We start from the raw sequence: 25,807 nt of genomic DNA, 5'->3' as shown, positions 1-25,807 counted from the left end.
TAATATTTTATTTTTCTTCTAGTGAACACAGCACACAATGGGCGAGTGAATGGATTGTGCTTCACAGCTGATGGACTTCCATCTCCTCACAACTGGAACAGATGATCGTATGCGTCTGTGGAACAGTGCCACAGGGGAAAACACATTAGTGAGTTGCATTTAGGGCTGTTCAAAGTCTTTCTTTCCCTTTTTGTAAAAAGTATATCAAAAAATATATTTTATGCCTATGTTAATGCAGCAAAATGAACAAGTATTTTCCTGAGTGTAACTGACCTTTTGTGGGTCAATAGAGTTTATACCAAAAGCAACTGAGACAGAATGTTGCCAGATATGAAAACAAGATAAAATCATTTGTCACGTGTAATTACTCACGTGTTTTCCTAAACTTTACTTTGTTAATAACAAGAAATATGTCTTGGTTATGCAATTGTTAAATTGTTGCTAAGAAATCCTTATTTCTCATCAACAGGTGAACTATGGGAAGGTCGTGAACGAGAGTCGCAAAGGCCTGAAGTTTACCATATCAAAGGGCTGCAGTCCAGAGTTTGTGTTTGTGCCGTGTGGTAGTTCGGTTGCAGTGTACGGGCTTCACTCAGGAAAGCTGATCACTGTGTTAAGGGGACATTATAATAATGTAGACTGCTGTGAGTTTCACCCAGATTATCAGGTAATGTTGATCCTGATTATTTACTTAGTCGTTTCGTCTTTTCTAATTAACTCAAACTTAAAGGATTAGTTTACTTCCAGATAAAAAAAATTCCTGATAATTTACTTACCCCCATGTCATCCAAGATGTTCATATCTTTCTTTCTTTAGTAGAAAAAAAATTAAGATTTTTGAGGAAAACATTTCAGGATCTCCATATAGTGGACTTTCATATACTTCACATACTTTCATATACTTTTTAACCACAAATGCTTGCACTAGCTCTGCGATGCACATAGGGTTGGTACTTCCCCCTGCATCACATGTGTGGTAAAAAGTATATGAATTTAAATTTTTCTAAGAAAATGACCGGTCATTTTGCTAGATAAGACACTTATTCCTCAGCTGGGATCATGTAGAGCCCTTTGAAACTGCATTGAAACTGCAATTTGGACCTTCAACCCAGTGATCCCCATTAAAGTCCACTACATGGAGAAAATTTCTGGATTGTTTTCCTCAAAAACATGAAGAAAGAAAGACATGAACATCTTGAATGACATAGGGGGGAGTAAATTAACAAGAAATTTTTATTTTGCAAGTAAACTAACCCTTTAAAGTATGCCAGTAGTAAAACAATTTAAAGCTTTTTGAGGTAGGTTTTAGTATTAGCTCATAGACTCATCATTGACTGTGATTTTGTGTGGTGTTTTTTTAGGAGCTGTACAGTGGAGGTAAAGACTGTAACATCCTGGCTTGGGTCCCAGTGCTGAGACAGCCTGACATTGAGGATAAAGAAACCAACTCTAAAAGGGTAAAGCAGTTTGAGATTTTTTAAGATAAAAACCACATTCCGCAAATTCATAGGCTCTTATTTAAATGTAAAAAAAATCTGAGGTTGGTTGAATTAATAGTGCACCTTAATGACAAATACAATGCCCTTGTGGATCAGCTGTTTATATCTTTACAGATTTGCACGTTTAGACTAGGTGGGGCAGAAAGTGAATCCAAATTTGTGCACAAGTAAACACATTTTCGCAACACATTTTTGCTCATGCCCCTCAGCCAATAGATAAGATCAGATGAGCCGACAAAAACTATGTCCATTATGGCATGCGTTCAGATGCGGTTGCTGTCAGTCATGGTATACGTGAGATTTGCAGGTTAGCTGGAGTCACATCTTGATGGCTTGTAGTTTATCAGTCACTCTGTGTTTTGTGTTGAACTTCCGGCTCTACCAGTTTTTCTAGCAAAAAAATCTGAAACATGTTTAAATACTCACTTTGTTTTACTGCACCACTGATACACACATAGTAGCTATTAGCAATTGCATGGCTTAGTAATATGATTTTTGTTTATAACAATGTTTTAGGAAAAAACAAACAAAAACAAATTAAATGCACAACAATATATAGATTTTTTTATTTATATATTTAATATATTTTTGGGTTATTATTATTATTTAGATTTTTTTTTTTTTTTTTGCAAATGTTTTTGCAATAATAGTCAGAATTTATACAGCTGTAACTTCATGACAGCTATAAATTCATACATTTGTACCACAAAACCAGTCTTAAGTAGCACAGGTATATTTGAAGCAATAGCCAAAAAAAAATTTTATGGGTCAAAATAATAGATTTTTCTTTTATGACAAAAATCATTACGATATTTAATAAAGACCATGTTCCATAAAGATATTTTGTAAGTTTCCTACTGTAAATGTATCAAAATTAAAATTTTGATTAGTAATATGCATTGCTAAGAACTTTGGACAACTTTAAAGGCAATTTTCTCAAAATTTCGATTTTTTTTTTTTTTTTTTTTTGCAGCATCAGATTCCAAATTTTCAGTTGTATCTCTGCCAAATATTGTCCTATCCTAACAAACCATACATCAATGGAAAGCTTATGTATTCAGCTTTCAGAATTATGAAATCTCAATTACATAAAATTGACCCTTATGACTGGTTCTGTGATCCAGGGTAACATTTATATATACAACTATGTGCTCTGTATAATCAGAACAATAATTAAATATCACTGAATCGTATTTTACAGAGTGGAACACAAGCTGCTATCACTCCTGCTTTTGAAGATGCCTGGAGCAGCGATGAAGACTGACAGAACAAGGAACCCATCATTCAGTTTTTTAATATCCAAACAAACCACTATACACACTCCTTCAGATCTGGTTAAAGTGCTCTTACTGCATTCAGTTGTATATTGCATCAATGGATGCATATGAAGTTAATGTTCTTAAAATGTCTCATGGGTGTTGACAATTTCTATTGGCTGTCATCTACTGATTTGCCTTTGGATCTAAGTTTTAAATAGTCTTGAGCTTGTGTCTTAAGCTTCACTTCTGCAGGATTTGCATTTTACCTAAATGGGAACTGCAAGTTCACATATCTTTAGAACCAATAAATCGGCAACCATGGTTTACTGTAAAAAAAAAATGTTTATGATTATGCTGAACATATTTGTTTTTTTACTTCTTTGAGATGATCAACGAACAGTTTACACTTTGTTTCTGGGCTTTACACATTGAATCTAGTCAACAGAAAAAAAGATCTATGCTGACACCTTATCATTTGTACTGTGAATGTTATGTTTTTTGTTTTGGTTTTTACTAAAAAAAATAAAAGAACAGTTTATAAATCGATATATTATGCAATTATTAATCTCTCATAATTATTTGGCACAATACTCTTGATCTGATACGTTTCTTCATTAGACAGAAGTCATGCAGCCAATAGCGTGCAGGTATTGCGAGTCCTGTGCGACGTTTGACCAATCAGAGCCCTCCGTCACGGAATCAGGTGAACGTCTCCGCCCACCGCCCGCTCATCTCAGTGAAGACGGAACTGCGGCGTCTAAAAGAGTAACTGATGGAGGTCGTGTGGTCAAACCATTAGCTTTGACTTTTATTAAACTACTTTACCCAGCCGAGAGGCAGTAGACGAGGGTTCTATTGAACGCAGAGAGGGAGGACCTCGAGGTGTGCGTGGAAATACATACCTGAACTTTTGTCTGTTTTGTCAAGGTAAGACAGGTGCACACGCATCTGCATTCTTTTGTGAAGTTCATATGTAATTTGATTCTGCCTTCACTGGGAGTTAATTCATTATGTTCACTTAATAGTTTGAGTCATTTAATTTGTAAGCAATTTATTTCACACAGTTTACATTATAGTTTTTTGTTTGTTTTGGTTGTTGTCACTAAAGGAGCTAATTTATGAGAACACAGGTGGCGTCTCTTATATCTGTTTATGTGTTAGGTTTTGGTTTCAAACTATATATTGTGTACTTGTCACAAACATGTATTTTATGATTTTAGTTTTAAATATATGCAAGAATACAGTGTACACCCATAATGTACACCCATGTGCACTCAGGGTTCAGAAAAAGTGTTTTTCTTAATGGTTACACAGCTATTGTTTAAATGTAGAGTCATTAAAAGGAGTAATATTCAGATTTTTAGAGCCAGACTGTATTTCAGCTAAATCCAGCACTGGAATTGAACTTTTGTATGGCCAATATTCAAATTTTCTGGCATCAGAAATGAACTTGTTTGTGATGCAGGTAATTTAATTTATTTTCTCGGGATTTATTAATTGCTGAACGTTCACCAACAGGGATTTCTGCCTATGGCTATGGAAAAACTCTTAGCCAACAAGTATTTCCCACACTCGAACATAATAAAACGTCTGATATTATGTTTGGTTTTGATTAGCAATGTGCTTTCCAGTTAAGCCGTTGGCACCCAGTGTTGAATGCACTTGTGTGGAGGCAAGGTAGTGTCCTCCTCTCACACCTGCAACCTGTCCGTCTCATGGCAACAGGCGTGTTGAAACTTGTATTAAAGATTACAGTATCTAGGCAAGCAACTCTCTCTAGATAATTGGACCAGTAGGCCCTGAAACACATGTTGGATTAGTTTCTCTTCGAAACTTTAAAGTGAGTGTTGAAGGGAGGGGAAAAAAGCACTTTGGTTGATTTTTGTTTTAACTTATTTATCCTAAAATGAGTTGTATGTACATATAATGACATTCGAAATGCACTCATGGTATCATGTTGAGAACAACTGCGTGTCTCCATTGTATGCATCTCTTGAGTTCAGCTGTTTTCTGCTATATTACTGTACATTGTTCTCTGTGCTCTGCATATCTTCGTTTATCCTCCCCCGTGGTTTTATGGGCTGTCCTGTCCTGAACATGCACTGACTGCTGACCATTGTGTCCCAACACTCGCCCTCTTGTTCAGCTCTGAGTTTGCTGGAGAGGATGGAGGATGGCCCTATTGCTGATTTTAACTTCTTGTGTTTGCTTACCACAATACAACCTTTCATGGCGCAACCATACACGAGCCATTCCTGCTTTATTTTAGTTAGAGCATTTAGGTTCTACATCTCGTCATTTTATACTGCCAAGAAGGGAATGGTACTGTAAAGGTGTACATCATGACTGTTTAATTATAATTTCAGTTAAATGTTTGAATGTGACTCAAAATGTGTGTCAGACTTAATGTATGGGATGGGTTTCTATTAAATGCACTAAATCTAAAACATTTTTTGTTACTAGATTCTGTACATGGTAATATAAATAGTCTTCAGTCATGTCTTGAGGGTTGCTTTGTGTTTCTGTCCTCAGGTTCTGACCACTGGCAGTGATGGCATTCAGTGAGTTTACATCCACAGCTGCAGAGCTGTATGACAACTGGATAAAAAATGCAGGTAAGAAGGTTTCTGACATTATAAAATCAAAACATTAATGCACGCATTTAAACCTCAACACTTCATGAAGAGCACCACAGTCAGGTTTCGTAAGTAAAAATCACGTTTGTAATAAATGTAAGATGCACTACCAATCAAAAGTTTTTGAACAGTAAGATTTAAGTTTGTTCTGCTCACCAAGCCTGCATTTATTTGATCCAAAGTACAACAAAAACAGTAAAAATATTTTTACTATTTAAAATAACTGTTTTCTATTTGAATATATTTTAAAATGTAATTTATTCCTGTGATTTCAGAGCTGATTATTTAGCATCATTACTCCAGTCACAATCATTCTAATATTCTGATTTGCTGCTCAAAATCATTTATTATTGTTGTTATTATTATGTTGAAAACAGCTGAGTAGATTTTTTTTTTTCAGGTTTCTTTGATAAATAGAAAGTTCAGATGAACATTTGTAACATTATAAATGTCTTTATCATCATTTTTGATCAATTTAAAGCATCCTTGCTAAAGTATTTAATTGTAAATATATAATAAAACTTCTATAATTAATACAATAAAACAAAATGTATACTGACTCTGAGCCTTTTAATTGTTACAAAAGCTTTTTATTTCAGATAAATGCTCATCTTTGCATCTTGATGATGATAATATAGCTTTGATCACAGCAATACATTTTTAAATATATTCAAATGGAAATCAGTTATTTGAAATAGTAAAAATATTTCACAATATTACTGCTTTTGCTGTATTTTTGATCAGATAAATGCAGGCTTGGTGAGGAGCAGAGGCTTTAAAAAACATCTTACATTCCAAAAATGTTTGACTAGTGTATATTGTTTCTATATACACAACCAAGAACTTTAAATCAATAGTTTTATGTTTCACTATCATTTTTAACAATGGTAGGTTTAGTTCATAACTTGGTTTATAACTCTCTAACAAAGACCTTTTGAAAATCCCTGTAGGAAAAATACTTTAGGAACTGTTACTAAAAAAGTGGGCTGGTGCTGTTGCACTCTGTTCTGTGTTTTGTAGATCTCTACTGATCCTGTTTATAATATTGCTGAAATGTCATAGTTTCTCATGCATCACTGTATTTTATTGATCTCCGTGTATTATGATGCACAACAACAGCAGTGTCAAATATAGATTAATGCACGCACTAAAGCAATTACTATAGATGTTACTGTGCATAGAGGCATTACATGCAGTGCAGATATTCTTCTGATGTGATTTCAGACCCTAGGACAAAAGACTGGCTGCTCATGTCCTCGCCGTTCCCACAAACAGTTATTCTTTTATTTTACATCTACTTTGTGATGTCACTGGGGCCCAGGTTAATGGAGAACAGGAAACCATTTGAACTGAAGAGGGTCCTCGTCATCTATAATTTCAGCATTGTGGCTTGTTCTGTTTACATGTGTTATGAGGTAAATCTGTTTCTGTTTGCTAGCAGGCAAACCTGTTTTGTTTTGCTTGGGAGTTTACACAGACACGTTTTTATAAACGTGTTTTGTTAGATTCCATTGAGTTATGTTACCTTTTCAATGTTAGTTTCATGCACGTCACACAATGAGTTAATCTGTAAATGGCTGGAAAGAGTTTACCTACATCATTGTCTGTTCATTTTACTAAATGAGTTTACACATCCTTGTGTTGTTTTAAACTTGTATGATTGCTTTTCTTTTGTGGATCACAAAAGATGATATTCTGCACAATGTCTAAAGCAGCTCTTTTACATACAATGAAAGTGGATGTGATTCATGCTGCCAGGCTTCATATAATTATATAATAACAGAGGTTGACCCTGGACCACAAAACCAATCAAGAGGGTCAATTTTTGGAAATTGAGATTTATACATCATCTGAAAGGTGAATAAATAAGCTTTCCATTGATGCATGTTTGTTAGAATAGGACAATACTTGTCTGAGATACAACTATCTGAGGGTGCAAAAAAAAAAGTTGTCCTTAAAAAAAGCTGCCTTTAAAGTTGTCCAAATGAAGTTCTTAGCAATGGATATTACTAATCAAAAGTTAAGTTTTGATATATTTATGGTAAAAAAAAAATCTTTATGGAGCATGATCTTTACTTAATATCCTAATTATTTTGGCATAAAAGAAATTTCTCATTTTCACCCATACAATGTATTTTTTCTGTATTGCTACAAATATACCTATGCTACTTAAGACTGGTTTTGGGGTCCAGGTTCACATGAGCGTATGTGGTGTAAATTCCCTACAAAATGTTTATATCAACAGCCATTAAGTGCATTTACATGCCAGTCACATTGAGTTATTGGCATAACTTGTGTATATACAGTCGTGGCCAAAAGTTTTGAGAATGACACAAATATTAGTTTTCACAAAGTTTGCTGCTAAACTGCTTTTAGATCTTTGTTTCAGTTGTTTCTGTGATGTACTGAAATATAATTACAAGCACTTAAAAGCACATTTCAAAGGCTTTTATTGACAATTACATGACATTTATGCAAAGAGTCAGTATTTGCAGTGTTGGCCCTTCTTTTTCAGGACCTCTGCAATTCGACTGGGCATGCTCTCAATCAACTTCTGGGCCAAATCCTGACTGATAGCAACCCATTCTTTCATAATCACTTCTTGGAGTTTGTCAGAATTAGTGGGTTTTTGTTTGTCCACCCGCCTCTTGAGGATTGACCACAAGTTCTCAATGGGATTAAGATCTGGGGAGTTTCCAGGCCATGGACCCAGAATTTCAACGTTTTGGTCCCCGAGCCACTTAGTTATCACTTTTGCCTTATGGCACGGTGCTCCATCGTGCTGGAAAATGCATTGTTCTTCACCAAACTGTTGTTGGATTGTTGGAAGAAGTTGCTGTTGGAGGGTGTTTTGGTACCATTCTTTATTCATGGCTGTGTTTTTGGGCAAAATTGTGAGTGAGCCCACTCCCTTGGATGAGAAGCAACCCCACACATGAATGGTCTCAGGATGCTTTACTGTTGGCATGACACAGGACTGATGGTAGCGCTCACCTTTTCTTCTCCGGACAAGCCTTTTTCCAGATGCCCCAAACAATCGGAAAGAGGCTTCATCGGAGAATATGACTTTGCCCCAGTCCTCAGCAGTCCATTCGCCATACTTTTTGCAGAAGATCAATCTGTCCCTGAAGTTTTTTTTGGAGAGAAGTGGCTTCTTTGCTGCCCTTCTTGACACCAGGCCATCTTCCAAAAGTCTTGGCCTCACTGTGTGTGCAGATGCGCTCACACCTGCCTGCTGCCATTCCTGAGCAAGCTCTGCACTGGTGGCACTCAGATCCCGCAGCTGAATCCTCTTTAGGAGACGATCCTGGCACTTGCTGGACTTTCTTGGACGCCCTGAAGCCTTCTTAACAAGAATTGAACCTCTTTCCTTGAAGTTCTTGATGATCCTATAAATTGTTGATTTAGGTGCAATCTTAGTAGCCACAATATCCTTGCCTGTGAAGCCATTTTAATGCGACGCAATGATGGCTGCACGCGTTTCATTGCAGGTCACCATGGTTAACAATGGAAGAACAATGATTTCAAGCATCACTCTCCTTTTAACATGTCAAGTCTGCCATTCTAACCCAATCAGCCTGACATAATGATCTCCAGTCTTGTGCTCGTCAACATTCTCACCTGAGTTAACAAGACGATTACTGAAATGATCTCAGCAGGTCCTTTAATGACAGCAATGAAATGCAGTGGAAAGTTTTTTTTGGGATTAAGTTAATTTTCATGGCAAAGAAGGACTATGCAATTCATCTGATCACTCTTCATAACATTCTGGAGTATATGCAAATTGCTATTATAAAAACTTAAGCAGCAACTTTTCCAATTTCCAATATTTATGTAATTCTCAACTTTTGGCCACGACTGTAATACATGTAAACACCCTAAACTGTGTTCCTTTTAGTAAAATTGTTTAAGTAAAATACAATTGACTCACTAATTTTTGCTCTTTATCCCGCTTTCACTTACATTTTGTTGGTGCATGTATTTAATGTGTAAATCAAAATGAAATATGGGTTTTCTTGATTTATTTGTTGTTGTTATTTAAGCACTATTTAGTCAGTCTTCAGGTTAAATGGTTTGACCAAAGATGAATTTATTGAAATATTTCTTTTTTGCAGTTTGTGATGTCAGGCTGGGGAACAGGGTATTCATTCGGCTGTGATTTGGTAGACTACTCTCTTTCGCCACAAGCCATGAGGGTGAGAGAAGAAGAAATATTGCCATACCTGCTTTATTGAACAGCTTGTACCTGGCTCCAGGTTTATGTGTTTTGCTTGGATGTGGTTGGTTTCACTTGACTTAAAGATATAGCTCACCCAAAAATGAAAATTTGATGTTTATCTGCTTACTTCCAAGGCATCCAAGATGTATGTGACTTTGTTTCTTCAGTAGAACACAAACGAAGATTTTTAATTCAAACCGTTGCAGTCTGTTAGTCATAAAATGGCAGTCAATAGGATCCACTGCTTTGAGAGTCTAAAAAACATACACAGACAAAACCAAAATAAACTCTGCGGCTTGTGACGATACATTGAGGTCTTAAGACTCCAAACAATTGGTCTGAGGAAGAAACTGAACAGTATAAAATTTTTTGCCTCTGATCCACACTAGTGTCCAGCTGTCCTGACGTAAAAGCACGTAAAAGTCCACTTACTACGTTGACATGCTCACAGACATAGTAGGTGGACTTTTACGTGCTTTTCCCAAACAAGGGAAGTGACGTCGACGTGTCGCCATTTGTAGTTTTTGAGACTAGTAGGGATCGGGTAACAGTTGTTTTTAATACACGACAAGCTCGAATATCTCCATCAATGTTTGACTAAAGTAAAAAAAAACTTTGGATGGGGCATTTAGATGGGCTTCAGAGTGCATAGCAATGTAGTCAAATCTACTCCGAACCATTGCTTTAAGACCTCAATGTATCATCACAAGCCTCAGGGTTTTGTCTGTGTATGTTTTTTTGACTCTCAAAGCTGTGGAACCTAAGACTGCCATTATATGACTGACAGACTGCTACGGTTTGAGTTAAAAATCTTTGTTTGTGTTCTACTGAAGAAACAAAGTCGCCTACATCTTGGATGCTCTTGGGGTAAGTAGATAAACATTCCATTTTCATTTTTGGGTAAACTATCCCTTTAAATGCTACACAGGACCAAGCAGTAAGCTCACTGCTGAGTAGTACATTGTATCTGTATATTGGATGAATTCAGTAATTCATTCAAGTTTATGATTAAATATCATGAATTGTATTTAACACTTGTTGGGCATATATGCTTAATGTACATTTCTCTGTCTCCAGATGGCATGGACCTGTTGGCTCTATTACTTCTCCAAGTTCATTGAGTTGTTGGACACAGTAAGTAATGTGTTTCTTATTACTTTGCTTCATATTACATTTGTCTATCTATTGGTGTCAGTTCTTTTTGCCATGTTAAATATGGCTCTTTTGTGAGGCTTACTTCTTCGGTTATGAAGGAGATTTAAAAGGACTTTTCAGTTTATTTTATAGTTGGTGTATGAAGGAAACGGCAGTAAGCAACTAGTTATTAGTGTTCTCTCAGGTTATAAAAAATGGAAGAAAATAGTGGTATTGTGAGCCAGAGACAAAAAACCCTGTTAAGTGATTAGGCGGAAAGATGGAAGAGAACATTTTTAGCCTTGTATCCCTGCAGTGCATACTTTGTAACTTTAAGCAATGTAACCTGAGCTCTGCTTACAGCATCTATTGCATGATTTTAGTTCCCAGAGAAAATTTTGACTCCTGTCAATGATTAACACAAATGGGGTAGTTGTGGTGGATTTTTATTGAAACTTCAAATAACATCATACTTATTGAGTGATTGGATCACAGCCATTTTAGGCCCTATTTACACCTACACAGTGTTTAGCACTGACCATGGGATAAGATCGCACAAAACGGGTGTTTAAAGGATTAGTTCACTTCCAGAATAAAAACTTCCTGATAATTTACTCGCCCTCATGTCATTGAAGATGTTTGTCTTTCTTTCTTAAGTTGCAAAAAAATTAAGGTTTTTGAGAGAAACATTCCAGGTTTTTTGTCCATATAGTGGACCAACGGGTTCAAATTGCAGTTTCACGGACAGAACGTTTCGCTAGATTAGACCCTTACACCATTGAAGTCCACTATATGGAGAAAAATCCTGGAATGCTTTCCTCAAAAGCTTTAATTTCTTTTTGACTGAAGAAAGATGGGTCTTTTCTGCCTCTTCTGGACAGGTTTTCTTTGTGCTGAGGAAAAAGCACAATCAGGTGACCTTCCTGCATGTCTTCCATCATTCCATCATGCCTTTCACTTGGTGGTTTGGAGTTCGATTTTCCCCAGGTATGGATTAGTCTCCTCTACAATTGCATGAATTCACTCAAAATACGTATTTTCTATAGATGTCTGTATGGTTGGATGTTGCAGGTGGTTTGGGGACATTCCACGCCCTTCTAAACTGCATCGTTCATGTCATCATGTATACATACTATGGACTGACAGCTCTGGGCCCTGCCTACCAGAAGTTTTTATGGTGGAAGAAGCATTTGACTTCAATACAGCTTGTGTGTACTACAACATTTTGATTTCCATTTGATGATGTTTCTTCACCTTTAATCAGAATATGGCAAATATTTGAATTTATAAATTATTCTTTATTATTTTTAATTATTTAATTTCTTAATTTTTATGTACAATTGAGGTCAAAAGTTTACATACACCTTGCAGAATCTGCAAAATGTTAATTATTTTACCAAAATAAGAGGGATCAAACACTGACCTGAATAAGATATTTCACATAAAATATGTTTACATATAGTCCACAATTTTTTTTTTTGTTCAGTGATAGTTCATGTGTTCCTTGTTTGTCCTGAACAGTTTAAACTGCCTGCTGTTTTTCAGAATCCTTCAGGTCCCACAAATTCTTTGGTTTTTCAGCATTTTTGTGTATTTGAACCTTTTCCAACAATGACTGCATGATTTTGAGATCAACATTTTCACACTAAAGATGACCAAGGGGGACTAATATACAACTATTACAGAAGGTTCAAACACTGACTGATGCTTCAGAATGAAACACGATGCATTAAGAGCCGCGGGTGTAAACTTTTTGAATTTGGAGAACCGGCTAAATTTAACTAATCTTGTCTACTGGACAACATGTAAGTATCATCTGTAGAGTCTGAAGAGCAGTACTAAATGAAAAAAATTATATATAAATTGAACATCCTTATTCTGTTCAAAAGTTTACACCCCTGGCTTTTAATACATAGTTTTTCCTTCTGAAGCATCAGAGAGTGTTTGAACCTTCTCTTGCATTTGAGTCACTCAGTTGTCCTTAGTGTGAAAAGATGGATCTCCAAATCATACAGTCACTGTTGGAAAGGGTTCAAATACACAAAAATGCTGAAAAAACTAAATAATTTGTGGGAATTCTAAAGGGCTTTTCTGAAGAACAGCAGGCAGTTTAACTTCAACAACACAGTTTTAAGAATCAAGTGTAAGTAAACTTTTGAACATGATCATTTTTATAAATTCAACTAATATTTTCTCTTGTGGACTATATGTAAATGTCTTTCATTTGAAATATCTTATTCAGGTCAGTACTAAATTAAAAATAACATTCATTTTATATGGCCGTTAATAAAATAATTAACATTTTGCAGATTCTAAAAGGCATATGTAAGCTTTTGACTTCAACTGTACAAATGTAATTTTTAGATTTGGTTTTAAAAATGATGTCCCATGTAGTCTTTTGCTGTTCATATTACCTTGTTACCAACTTGAGTTGTATTTGACACATTTGTATTTTTGCTTGTACTCTCTCTTCTCAGATCCAGTTTGTCCTTATAACCGTTCATATTAGCCAGTACTTCTTCATGAAAGACTGTCCTTACAAGTACCCCATATTCATGTACATCATTGCTCTGTATGGCATCATCTTCCTCTTCCTCTTCATGAACTTCTGGTACCATGCATACACAAAAGGCAAAAGGCTTCCTAAAGTCCTGAAAAACACAACCGTGCCACAGAACAACAATGACATACACCACAAGAAAGAATAACTGGTAGAGTGTGACTAACCAATCAGCAATGACAATCTACCTAAAACTGCCTTTTGACTACAGTTTTATAGGAATATTTGTAAGTACACCATAACATTTATCTTAATGCCCTGGGAAAAAAAACATTACTGTACAGACTGTGTGTTGCAGTCTGGGCTGGATCTTGCCTTTTACCCTCAGCTGGGCATCTGGGTTGAACTCTGGGTCATTGCCCTGAGGGGCGTTCCTGTTTCTACTCATCTTCCCTCACTGTTTTCTGCGTACTGACGTGTTTCCCCTTCCTGTTTAATGAGATGTGAGTCAGAGAGTCAGAAGCCTCCCAGCTCCTCACTCATGTCAGTCACATCATTTTTATTGCCATTTTAGGTGTATTTATATATTTATGTTCCCGTTTTTTGGCTATATCAGTAAATAAGATGAAAGCGTTTGGCAACTTTTTCTCCTCTTCCTTCATAAAAAAGCAGAACTGTGGGGAAAGATCTACTACAGTACATACACTAGGTGCTCTCTCCGTAATGCATATTTAAGTCTGTCTTTCGCCCTCCACATGTGACATTACGTGAATGGTAGCAGTACTACAACTGTCCTTGAAGGAACCAATGCATTGATCTCATCTTGCACTATTGGTGAAGAAGGACAGGAATTTGATTATCTTTTTTATTTTATATATCATGGCATCATGAATGTCTTGGGATGTTTTTTCTGGGACAGGAGTTTGCAATTTTTGTACGAGGAAATGTATTATGTTAATTAACTTTTAAATATTTATGATAAAAAAAAATAAATGCTGCATTCACTTATGTTGGTGGTTTTTATTTAGATTTTTTTTTTAATGCACTTTCTCATGAATTGGCTATACTTTGCGGAATTTGTCCCCAGAAGTGATCTAAATCTCTCAAATTCTGATCAAATGTAAGAAAAGTTTTCAGATAGGATTTGTGTAGGATTGTATTTTAATTTTTTTTTTCTCTAATATTTCTAGTATCTGTTCTCACCTTAAGAACACAGCTCCCCCATGTGGAGTAAAATGTAGTAACAGTCAAGGGGTAAACTGGTCTAGGAAATATTTTATATACTTTTAAAATAAACGCACACAACTTAATTAATTTGGCTGTGTAATGCAGGTGCATAGTTCTATAGGCAAAATAAAAAAAAATTGCACATCCTCATTCCGTTCAAAAGTTTACACCCCTGGCTCTTAATACATAGTTTATCCTTCTGAAGCATCAGAGAGTATTTCAACCTTCTGTAATAGTTGCTTATGAGTCCCTCAGGGGTCCTCAGTGTGAAAAGATGGATCTCAAAATCATAGTCATTGTTGGAAAGGGTTCAAATACACAAGATTACACAATAATGCTGAAAAACCAAACAATTTGTGGGACCTCACATGGGTTAATTCGCATGACTCCAGTCCATCATTTAACGTCTTGTGATGGAAAAGGATGTGTGTTTGTAAAAACAAATTGGTCTTAAAAACGTTTTTTGGTTTAAACCATTGCTTCCAGCTAAAATAAAAGTCCTTTATCCATAATATTGCTTTTTCCAGTAAAATCAAGAGAGAAACAGGGACTGGTCAAGCACAGTTTAAGTATAAAACAAACATGAAACTACAGCAAGGGCTGTTTTTTTTTGACTGGAGGAAGCGTTATTATGGATAACACCTGGTATTTTGGCCCGAAGCGAAAGTTAAAAAGTTAAAACGCCTTAATGATGGATTTGTTTATTACAAACACACAGCTTTTCCCTTTATAAGCCTTTAATTGATTGACTGGAGTCATGTGGATTATTGTAATGGTTTGTATCAGCTGTTTGGAGTCTCAATGGTGAGCAAGTGATGTAATGCTACATTTCTCCAAGTATGTTCCAATGAAGAAACAAATTCATCTATGGCTTGGGTGGTTTGGGTCAGTTTTCAGCAAATTTTCATTTATGGGTGGAGTGCTCTTTTAATTTCTGGGCATGGTTTTTATTTTGCCAAAAAGTACATCTTTATTATGTCTGGCCTAAGATGGTGTAAAACCTAAAATACAATATTTTTCCTACGCTTGTGTATTCAAAGTAAATCTGCTTCCTTGTGCAATGGAACATTGAAGCATGGTAAGTGATATTTTTGGAGATGTTTTAGTAGTAGAACAAACACACAAGAGCGACTGCCTCCCGCTTGCATAAAACAGGATAACAGAATTCTACTTACAGCATTTTTCACTGGAGCTTCATGGGTAATTTGGTCTAGCTGTTAGAAGTAGGTCACGCTTCTCAGAATGTGTGAACTAGCAGGTCAGACGAAATCTGGATTGCTGTGAATAATGCTCACTTTTGTTTGGTAGACCTCTGTCTTTGGCGTCTACACCTTGCACTTTGTCATTTTGAGGGGGGATCTTCTAATTAGATTAATTCGCAAAGTGCAACCCTTCTCAATGTCACTAAAGACATTACTGTCAGTGTCAAGCACTGCAGGGGAAATTAAATGCACTAATGAACATGTTAAATGCTCCACAGCCCTTTTTATCAAACTGTGTTATTTAAAAAATCAGCTGCATTTAGATATTTTGCTCCATTTAATGGCACTGCAATATCTTTATTGAATTTGACTGTTCAAACATCATCTTATGGATTGAATGACACGATGTGCATTTAGTTAGACAAATAAAGACAAACCAATTTTTATAGCCTCTAAGAATGTTGCTGACTGAAGGATTATGTCGAACAGACGTGGCAAATTGTTTACTGATGGTGATCCAACGCTCTTTACAGGGACTGCACAGCTGCATGATCATTACTGATTCAACAGATGCAGCTTTGGAGCCCGAAAATGTATTTAGGAAATGTTTATGCATACTCTGGGAAAGGTGATGGGTGTTAATGTCACTACATGCAGTTGTAAACTCTCTGTGGTTCATATCTAAACCAGTTATTTAGAGGTAGCCTACATAGAGGGATTTTAAATTAGCTTCTTATTAAAATGTGTACAAATGTAGGCTACTTGCTCGTGGCTGATATTTCATGCCCTCTGAGCTTCTGTGGTATTTAAATTACACATTACAAAGACGATACATTGATGTCCTAAGACACGAAACGATCGCTTTTTGCGAGAAACTGAACAGTATTTATATCATTTTTTTACCTTTGATACAAAAAATGTCCATCTGTCCTGAGAACGAGCAGCATCCGGCGCGTTACATGTGCACGCGCTCTGGCGTAGTATACGCAAACGCCGTAGGGGGAAATCGGTTAACAGTCAACAGTCGCGGATGAGTTCGCGCAAGCAAACGTAATCTTTTAGCTTTAAATCGGTTTGAACAATCAGGATAAGCGAAAGTTATTACTAATTTGAATAGCTGCTATACCCACAATCTCGTGCACTGTGTAAACAATGAGTGTCATATACACGCGACAGATCGCTTCCCGGAGTTTGCGTATACTACGCCAGAGCGCGTACATACGTAACGTGCCAGCTGCTGAGCTCGCGCTCAGGAGAGACTTGCTGCGTCCCAATTCGCCTACTTATACTATGCACTAAAAGTATGTACTCTTTTTGTGAAGAAAAAGTACATACTTTTGAGAATGTAGCAGAATAATAGGCAAGCTTTGGGACATACTACTTCGTCATAACTGCTGCTGTGGTGGATTTGGTTGGTAGTTCTGTGTTGATTGGATGGGCTGAGGTGTCGCTCATCCATCGATTGCTTTGGCCTGGCTAATGTGTTGTAGATGCTGGATGAGAGTGGAGTAAAAAGGAAACTGTTCACGGCTCGCAGTCTCGCTCCGTTTGTTCATTATAAATACGAATACAACATGGTGTCAGAGTGAGTAACAAACTGTTTTGTTGATACGAACTAGCGCGCAGCAAAAATTTGCATGCTGTCGGCATATGAAAAGATGGATCAGTTTAAGCCACCCTTGTCATTAATGCTAACGGGAAATCTAGCGGAAAATTGGCGGAGATGGGAGCAACGTTTTCGCTTGTATATGACTGCAACGGGTGCGACTGCCAAACAAGAGCCAGTCAAAATAGCCATTCTGTTACACACTATTGGAGAAGAGGCGTTGGAAGTGTACAATACACTCACCGTCAATTTAGTTGATGAAGAGAACGAGACGATGGAAGACGTGCTCACAGCATTCAGAAATTACTGCAGCCCACAAAAAAACGTTGTGTTTGAGAGGCATCAATTCTGGTCTCATCCCATGGCAGACGGAATTACAGTGGACAGATTTATTACAGAGTTGAGACAAAAAAGCAAAGACTGTGAGTTTGGAGCAAGTGAGAATGACATGCTCAGAGATAAGTTGGTGTTTAGTATTACAAACCCTTCACTCAAAGAAAGATTACTTCGTGAAAATGACTTGACATTGCACAGGGCTATTGAAGTTTGCAGAGCAACTGAGTTAGCCAAAACACAGATAGAGGCAATGAAAAATGCTGCAGTTGTCAAAGACTCTCAAATAAACGCTATAGAGAAAATGACAGAACTGAGAAAATCAGGTGTAAGACACAAAAGCAACAAAAAGCCAATTACACGAAGCTGTAGAAGATGTGGAAAGAGCCATGAGCCACGTCAATGCCCAGCCTTCGGTGCGGTATGCCATAAGTGTGGCAAAAGTAATCACTTCTCCAAGGTATGCCATGCAGCCACTCGCCATGATAGCAGACCAAAGACGATGCACAGCATAGAGAGTGAAACAGAATCCATGTACATTGGCACATTAACACACGCTCAAGTGCATAAATTGGAACATACAAAAGACAGTGCATGGTACACAATAGCCACCATCCGAGGTGTAGAGATAAAATTCAAACTGGACACAGGGGCAGAGGCAAATGTGCTACCTGCATCCATTATACAGAAGATTCCTGGTCCAGTTAAGCCACAGCCTACATCAACGGTGTTAGTAGCATTCGGGGGAATACGCTCCTCCCCGAAAGGTGTTGTGTTGCTGAAATGCAAGGCTGACAAAGCTACAGCCACATTACAGTTCTATGTGTCCGATCAATCAGACATGCCAATCCTTGGCAGAGCAGCATGTGAGCAGTTACAGCTGGTGAAACGGATTGAAACGCTAGCAAAAACACCGGTGTCAACCAAAGAAGAACTGATCAACAGGTATCCATCAGTCTTCACCGGGCTAGGTGAGTTCCCAGGAGTTCATCACATATATGTTGACCCGACGGTAATGCCTGTGATACATGGATGCAGAAATATTCCACTGGCTGTTCGCGACAAGCTGAAGGAAACTCTTCAAGATCTTGTGTGTAGAAATGTTATATCCCCTGTAACCGAGCCCACAGAATGGGTAAACAGCCTTGTCATTACAGAAAAGAAAAACGGGTCACTGAGGGTATGTTTGGACCCTCGTGATCTGAACAAAGCCATAAAACGCCAGCACTATTCCATTCCCACTCCTGATGATGTGTGCAGTAACCTGGCTGGAAAGTCAGTTTTCACCATTCTTGATGAGAAAGATGGTTACTGGCAAATTAAGTTGGATGAGCCATCCTCAAAACTATGCACTTTCAACTCACCTTGGGGCAGATATCGTTTTCAGAGACTCCCATTCGGCATCAAGTCAGCCAGTGAGGTGTTTCAGCAGAAAAACTGTGAGACATTTGGTGATATACAAGGAGTACACATCATTGCAGATGACATGATCATAGCGGCCTCATCAGAGCAGGAGCATGATGAGATACTTGATAAAGTCATGGAGAGAGCAAAAGCTGCCAAAGTGAGATTTAATGGCGATAAGATCCAGTTTAAGGTCAAGACTGTGAAATACATGGGGCACATCATCACTCCAGAGGGCCTGCGACCTGATGAGGCAAAAGTAAAGGCGATCACGGACATGCCACCCCCAGAGGATAAACAAGGCCTGCAACGTCTACTTGGAATGACTAAGTATTTAGCGCAGTACATCCCAAATGAAGCTTCGCTGACAGCGCCCCTAAGACAACTGCTTAGGAAGGATGCTGTATGGCAGTGGAATCCCCATCACAGCACTGCTTTGGACAATTTGAAGTCTGCTCTCACAAAAGCGCCTGTGTTGAGATTCTTTGATCACAAAGAACCACTAACGATACAGGCAGACTCGTCAAAGGACGGCTTGGGAGCCTGTCTTATGCAAGAGGGCCACCCGGTGTGTTATGCATCACGAGCACTCACTGACACTGAGCAAAGATATGCTCAAATAGAAAAAGAGTTACTCGCCATACTCTTCGCAGCAAGGAAGTTTCATCAGTACATATATGGCAGGGCAGTGATGGTGCAATCAGATCATAAGCCTCTTGAGAACATCATGCAGAAACAGCTGTGCAAGGCCCCTGCTCGGTTGCAGCGAATGCTCCTACAGTTACAGAAGTATGAGCTGAACATTGCATATACACCAGGCAAACACATGCATATTGCTGATATGCTGTCCCGTGCAACGGTGAGTAGTAGTGAGGCTGATGACAGCGGAGACCTCTATGACGAGAAAGTTGTACATGGCTTGGAGGCAACAGATGCATTGAGTCCACAAACACTTCAACAACTAAAAGAGGCCACTGTTGCAGACCAAGTGTTGCAAGATCTGTGTGAAAAGGTAGAGACTGGCTGGCCGCAGAGAAGACGCAGCATAAACAGCAACCTACACAGCTACTGGCCTATGCGACACAAGATTAGCGTGCAAAACGGCATTGTAATGGCTGGAGACAAGATAATCATACCTCACAACTTCAAAAAAGTCATCTTAGAGAAGCTACATATAGCTCATCAAGGTATCCAAAGAACGAAGGCTAAAGCCAGAAAATCCCTCTTCTGGCCTGGAATGGCAAGAGACATAGAGATGATGGTGGAGAAATGTGCGCCGTGCCAACAACTCCAGCCACGGCAACAAAAAGAGCCACTGATCACTCATGATGTTCCAGAATTACCATGGATGAAGGTTGGAGCAGATATCTTCGAGCTGAGAGGTCAGTCTTATCTATTGCTGGTGGACTACTTGACAAAGTATCCAGAGGTACTGAACATACCAGACAAATCAGCCCACACTGTCATACAAAAAATGAAGTCAGTCTTTGCCAGACATGGCATCCCGAAAGAATTAGTGAGTGACAATGTTCCATTTGCTAGTTACGAGATGCAGTCATTTGCAGCATCATGGGACGTCAAGCTCACATTCTCCAGTCCAGGATACCCTCAGTCCAATGGACTTGCTGAAAGAGCAATAAAGACTGTTAAGCATGCATTGAAAAAAGCATTGCATACTGGCACTGACCCACATCTAGTGCTGCTGTCACTAAGAAATACACCAGTGACAGGCATGAATGAATCTCCTGCACAAATGTTAATGGGTAGAGTCCTGCGGAGCACAATTCCGTGCTCTAGTGCTGTTCTCCAACAGTCGACCCCACAACACATACACAAAAGGCTGGTGGATTTGCAGTCTCGAACGCGGCGTCAGTTCAACCGTAATGCCAAGACACTACCTGAGCTGGCTCCAGGATCCACTGTACATATGCAGAGCAGACGTGGATGGGTGCCCGCTGTAGTAGTGCAACAGAGAGATGAGCCTCGGTCTTATACGGTGCAAACACCGGCAGGAAAGACATTCAGGAGAAACAGGCGACACTTGAGAAAGATACATCACAGTCTGTGCAAAGGCATTGATTCTGATGAACATTCGGATGAAGTATCCTCTCAGACACCCAGACCAGCTGAACAATCATCTGAAAATTCTCCAGTGAGAAAGGAAGAGCAGCCAACATGCCGTACAAGAAGTGGGAGAACAGTAATACGGCCATCTAGATATGATGATTATGTTATGGACAATTGAAAAAAAAGAAAAGAAATGAAAAGCAGAACACTACTCAAAGCAATTTGAATGGACTATTAATGTTCATAGTGTAAATATTTGGTGCAGTGCTTATAGTTACATGTTCAGTTAAAGCTACTGTTGATATACTTGAATATGCATATAAGGCGCATATAAGAATATGCAATTAGAGATAAATCATTGTTAGTTAAAAAGGGGGATGTGGTGGATTTGGTTGGTAGTTCTGTGTTGATTGGATGGGCTGAGGTGTCGCTCATCCATCGATTGCTTTGGCCTGGCTAATGTGTTGTAGATGCTGGATGAGAGTGGAGTAAAAAGGAAACTGTTCACGGCTCGCAGTCTCGCTCCGTTTGTTCATTATAAATACGAATACAACAGCTGCTGCGTCCCAATTCGCCTACTTATACTACGCCCTAAAAGTATGTACTCTTTTTGTGAAGAAAAAGTACATACTTTTGAGTATGTAGCAGAATAGTAGGCAAGCTTTGGGACATACTACTTCGTCATAACTGTGTCTGTAACGGACGCTCTGTTGCTTAGTTACCTTAATCCTGTCACTGTTTAAACTGCCCTGTCAATCATCACAGTTAACATTATCTACATTTCGTTTAATTTAATTTCCTACCGTATTAGAGAGAAATGAAGAGGCACGTTCTTTCAGGAGTCTTTCACACCGAGAACTCTGCTACTGTTTGCATAATTATGCATGTAAACGTTAATGACCAAACCTACCATTATAAAAGTTCATAATGTTGCTGCACATGAAATATAACGAGGATAACATTTAAAAAAATAGTTTTTATTAGGTTACACACTGATTATTTATCACTCAAACCCCTTTCTCTACCTGTCCGTTGGTCGTGCATATCCTCCATGTTTGTAGTTTTTTAACACTTTTTATGCGTGTTTGTAGTTCTAATCGAATCCTCGTTCACCGCGCAATGTATTGTGGGCAATATTAGCCGTTAGAGTGTGCATTGATCCGCACTTCGAATTCCGAAGTTAAGTAGTAGACCATCTGGGAATCTTTGGAATACTTTTTTAAGCATACTACGATTTGGGACATACTAATTCTATTTTCGAATACTATTTAGGACGGATAGTATGCGAATTGGGACGCAGCAACCAACCGTATTGTAACCGATCGTTTTGTGTCTTAGGACATCAATGTATCGTCACGAGCCGCAGGTTGTAATTTGGATTTGTCTGTGCATGTTTTTTTTTTTTTTTTTTTTTTTTTTACTTTTAAAGGTTTGGTGCCCATCCACTGTGACAGAGCGTGTTTAGGCCACGCCCACAGCGGACTCCTTGTTATTTCTGACTTATAACAAAAAAACAGAACAATATCTAAGATGCTATGAGACAAGGTGTACAGTAAACAAGCTAAAAAAACACATAACTACGTTTTTATTAGCTGTCGACCCCAAGAAACAAGTGTTTAAGGACACAAATAGTTGTGGATGTCAGGGTATTTCACGTTGGGTCATTCATTTGGATCATTTCTCCAACAAAATGAAGGTAAGGAAAAAGTGCACTGACATAGACCAATAAAATTTAGTGTCTTAATACATCTCCTTTCAGGGTGGTCAAAAAATCCTTTGACATGGTTAAAAATTATGAATGTTTACTGTCGCCGTTAAATTTCTCTCCAGCGGCTGTAGTTCTCAGAGTAATATGACACATTGCGCTCTACTTTTGTGTTCTTAAACACTCGTTTTTTTATGTTGACAGCGTATAAAAACGTAGTTCTGTGTTGTTTAGCTTGTTTACTGTACACCTTGTCACATAGCGGCTTTTAGACATTGTTCTGTTTTTTTGTTATAAGTCAAAAATTACAAGGAGGCAGCTTCCCGCAATACAAAGTCAATGGAGAGCGTTGGTTTGTTTTCCCCCCGATGGGCGTGGCCTTCAGATTTTGACGTGTGGCGCTCTGTCTCTATACCTGACAGACTGCAACAGTTTTAGTTAAAAATCTTTGTTTGTGTTCTCCTGAAGAAACAAAGTCACCTACATCTTGGATGCCCTGGGGGTAAGCAGATAAACATCACATTTTCATTTTTGGGTGAACTATCCCTTTAAAAGGAATACATTTATGTGTTCAGTTTTACAATCCCTGGCAAAAATAATGGAATCACCACAGTTGGAAGCTGTTCACCCAAATTTTTTACTTTATAACAAATAAACCAATTACAGATATGACACAAAACAGTTTTTGTTTAACACACTGGTTGTGTGAAAACATACCTCAAACAAATGAAATTAAAATAGATGAATTAATGGAAAATTAATTTCCATATCAAGCAGAGAAAAAAAATGGAATCATTCAATGTTGAGCAATTATGGAATAAGCTTGTAATTTGTATTTCTGAAACAAATAAATAAACATATTCAAAATGCTAATTAGTCAGCACTACTTAAAAAGTACTTACAGACCTTAACAAGCTGTTGAACTTGGCTAATTGTAAGGAAACATGTCCCCAACAAGAAAGCTGTCAGCTGAAATGATGGAAAGGATTATACAACTCCTTCAAGATGGAAATCCATCAAGGAGTGTGGCAAAAGAAGTTGGTTCTTCCCAGTCCGCTGTTTCTAAAATTTGGTGTAAGCATAAACAAAATTGAAAGATTATAAAATGACAACATACAGGCAGACCGAGAAGACATCAAAGCGTCAAGGCAGAAAACTCAAAGCAATTTCCCATGAAAATAGAAAATGCACGAAGAAACAACGACAGGAGTTGATGTGTGTGATAGAACTGTAAGAAACCGGCTGAAAGAAATGAGATTTACATTTAGAAATGGCAGCATTTACACATAAACAAATAAAAGCAAAATTAGAGTGGGCTAAAGAAAAGAAGTCGTGAAGTGTGAATGATTGGATGAAAGTGATATTCAGTGATGAATCACAAATCTGCAATAGACAAGGAGATGATCTTGTGCCGTTCTAATGAAATGTATAGAGGACTGCCTGAAGCAAACAAACCCAAATCATTTATAATATGGGGTTGCATGTCAGGTAAAGAACCAGGGAAAATGGCAATCCTTACCTCAACAGTTAATTCACAGGTTTACACTGAAACTTTGAACACTTTTCTCATTTCATCAATAGAAAAGAAGTTTGGTGATAATGATGTCATTTTTAGGATCAAAATGCATCGAAGAAGAATATTGTTGTTCATTAGTGAAGTCCATGCCCTAAAGAATGCAGGCTGTCATAAATGCTAGAGGAGGTGCAACAAAGTACTAATTGTGTTTTTTTGGTTGATGATTCCATAGTTTTTTTTCCTGTACTTGATATGGAAAATAATTTTTCCATTAATTAAAAGAGTTTCATCTTATTTGTTTGAGGTATGTTTCACATAACCAGAATGTTGAATTAATAACCAAAAAATGTTTGGTGTCATATCTGTGATTCTTTTATTTGCTATGAACTTGAAGTAAAAAAAAAACTGTGTGAACAACATCTAAGTATGGTGATTCCATAATTTTTGCCAGGGGTTATAGGCCTACATGAGGCTGAGAGGATATAAAACGACACTCCTTCGTTTGCGAATCATTTTTGTTTCTAACCAATGATTCAGAACATGTGTCAAACGTCCAAAGTCATGTGATTCATTAAAAGAGCCTTCTTTATGTCATACTCTGTCGATTTCTGTTCTCTGTAAACTAGAGAATCATGCAAGTACACTGAAATCGCCCATTGGACCAGTGTCCTGGGCCGTGCAGAGACCTTTAAAGGGGCAGGTGCTCAAAGTATAAAAAAGGGCATCTGAAAGAAGGCATTAAAGAGCCCCTCGGGTCCATCACCTCATTGTAGGCATCCAGTTATTATGTAACAAGTAACAATGTCATTAATAAGACAAATTATGCATAATTTGAAGTTTTAATTGCGTTTCAGGACTCAAACAACAGAATCAGTAATATTTTTTCACTATAAAAGGGGCTCCATAAATAGGGCTGTGCTCAAAACATCAGTGCAGCAATACTGTACTGTATATTGTGACACATTCCTTGCTGATATATGACCATGGACCACAAAACCAGTCATAAGTGTATTTTTTTCAAAATTGAGTAAATAAGCTTTTCATTGATGTATGGTTAGTTAGGACAATGTTTGTCTGTGATACAACTATTTGAAAACCTGGAAGCTGAGGGTGCAAAACAATCTAAATATTGAGAAAATCGCCTTAAAATTTGTCCAAATGAAGTCTCAGCAATGCATTTTACTAGTTTATGGTATATTTATGGTAGGAAATTTAAAAAATATATTCATGGAACATGACCTTTACTTAATATCCTAATGATTTTTGCCATAAAAGAAAAATATATAATTTTGACCCATACAATGTATTTTTGGCTATTGCTACAAATATTCCTGTGCTACTTAAGACTGGTTTTGTGGACCAGGGTCACATATATGTATTATTACAGTGGCCTCTAGCAGCCAATGCTGTGAAGCAGTTTTGAGAAAGAAACGGAACACAAAAGACCATTTTAATGTTTAAAAGATAAAAAATATTTTCCTTGGACCTATTAATTTTGATT

General features: G+C 37.7%; 2 protein-coding genes across 3 annotated transcripts in view; both read left to right on the top strand.

Moving 5' to 3' along the window:
- ercc8 (excision repair cross-complementation group 8) overlaps nucleotides 1–3,303 on the top strand; it is a 15,895-nt gene extending 12,592 nt beyond the window's left edge. Inside the window, 5 exon segments of the mRNA XM_073819226.1 lie at nucleotides 23–78; nucleotides 80–148; nucleotides 470–667; nucleotides 1,361–1,456; nucleotides 2,700–3,303. Of these exon segments, the coding sequence (XP_073675327.1) occupies nucleotides 23–78; nucleotides 80–148; nucleotides 470–667; nucleotides 1,361–1,456; nucleotides 2,700–2,762 (482 nt within the window). The 3' untranslated portion in view covers nucleotides 2,763–3,303.
- A 210-nt stretch (nucleotides 3,304–3,513) lies between these two features.
- Nucleotides 3,514–14,254, top strand: elovl7a (ELOVL fatty acid elongase 7a). Of its 2 annotated transcripts, none has more exons than XM_073818624.1 (8): nucleotides 3,514–3,684; nucleotides 5,290–5,372; nucleotides 6,618–6,808; nucleotides 9,509–9,589; nucleotides 10,690–10,746; nucleotides 11,628–11,733; nucleotides 11,818–11,954; nucleotides 13,224–14,254. In XM_073818624.1, exons 2-8 carry the CDS (start codon nucleotides 5,309–5,311, stop codon nucleotides 13,452–13,454), a joined length of 867 nt encoding a protein of 288 aa, XP_073674725.1. In that variant the 5' UTR covers nucleotides 3,514–3,684; nucleotides 5,290–5,308; the 3' UTR covers nucleotides 13,455–14,254. The 2 variants fall into 2 exon arrangements, with proteins under 2 accessions (XP_073674725.1, XP_073674726.1); XM_073818625.1 differs by lacking the exon at nucleotides 3,514–3,684 and adding an exon at nucleotides 4,981–5,079.
- Nucleotides 14,255–25,807: the final 11,553 nt, after the last annotated feature.

This window comes from Garra rufa, chromosome 15 (genome assembly GCF_049309525.1).
Source record: "Garra rufa chromosome 15, GarRuf1.0, whole genome shotgun sequence".
Classification (NCBI taxonomy): Eukaryota; Metazoa; Chordata; class Actinopteri; order Cypriniformes; family Cyprinidae; genus Garra; species Garra rufa.
The sequence above is the reverse complement of the archived record's forward strand: the minus strand, read 5'-3'. Positions and strand labels throughout refer to the sequence as shown.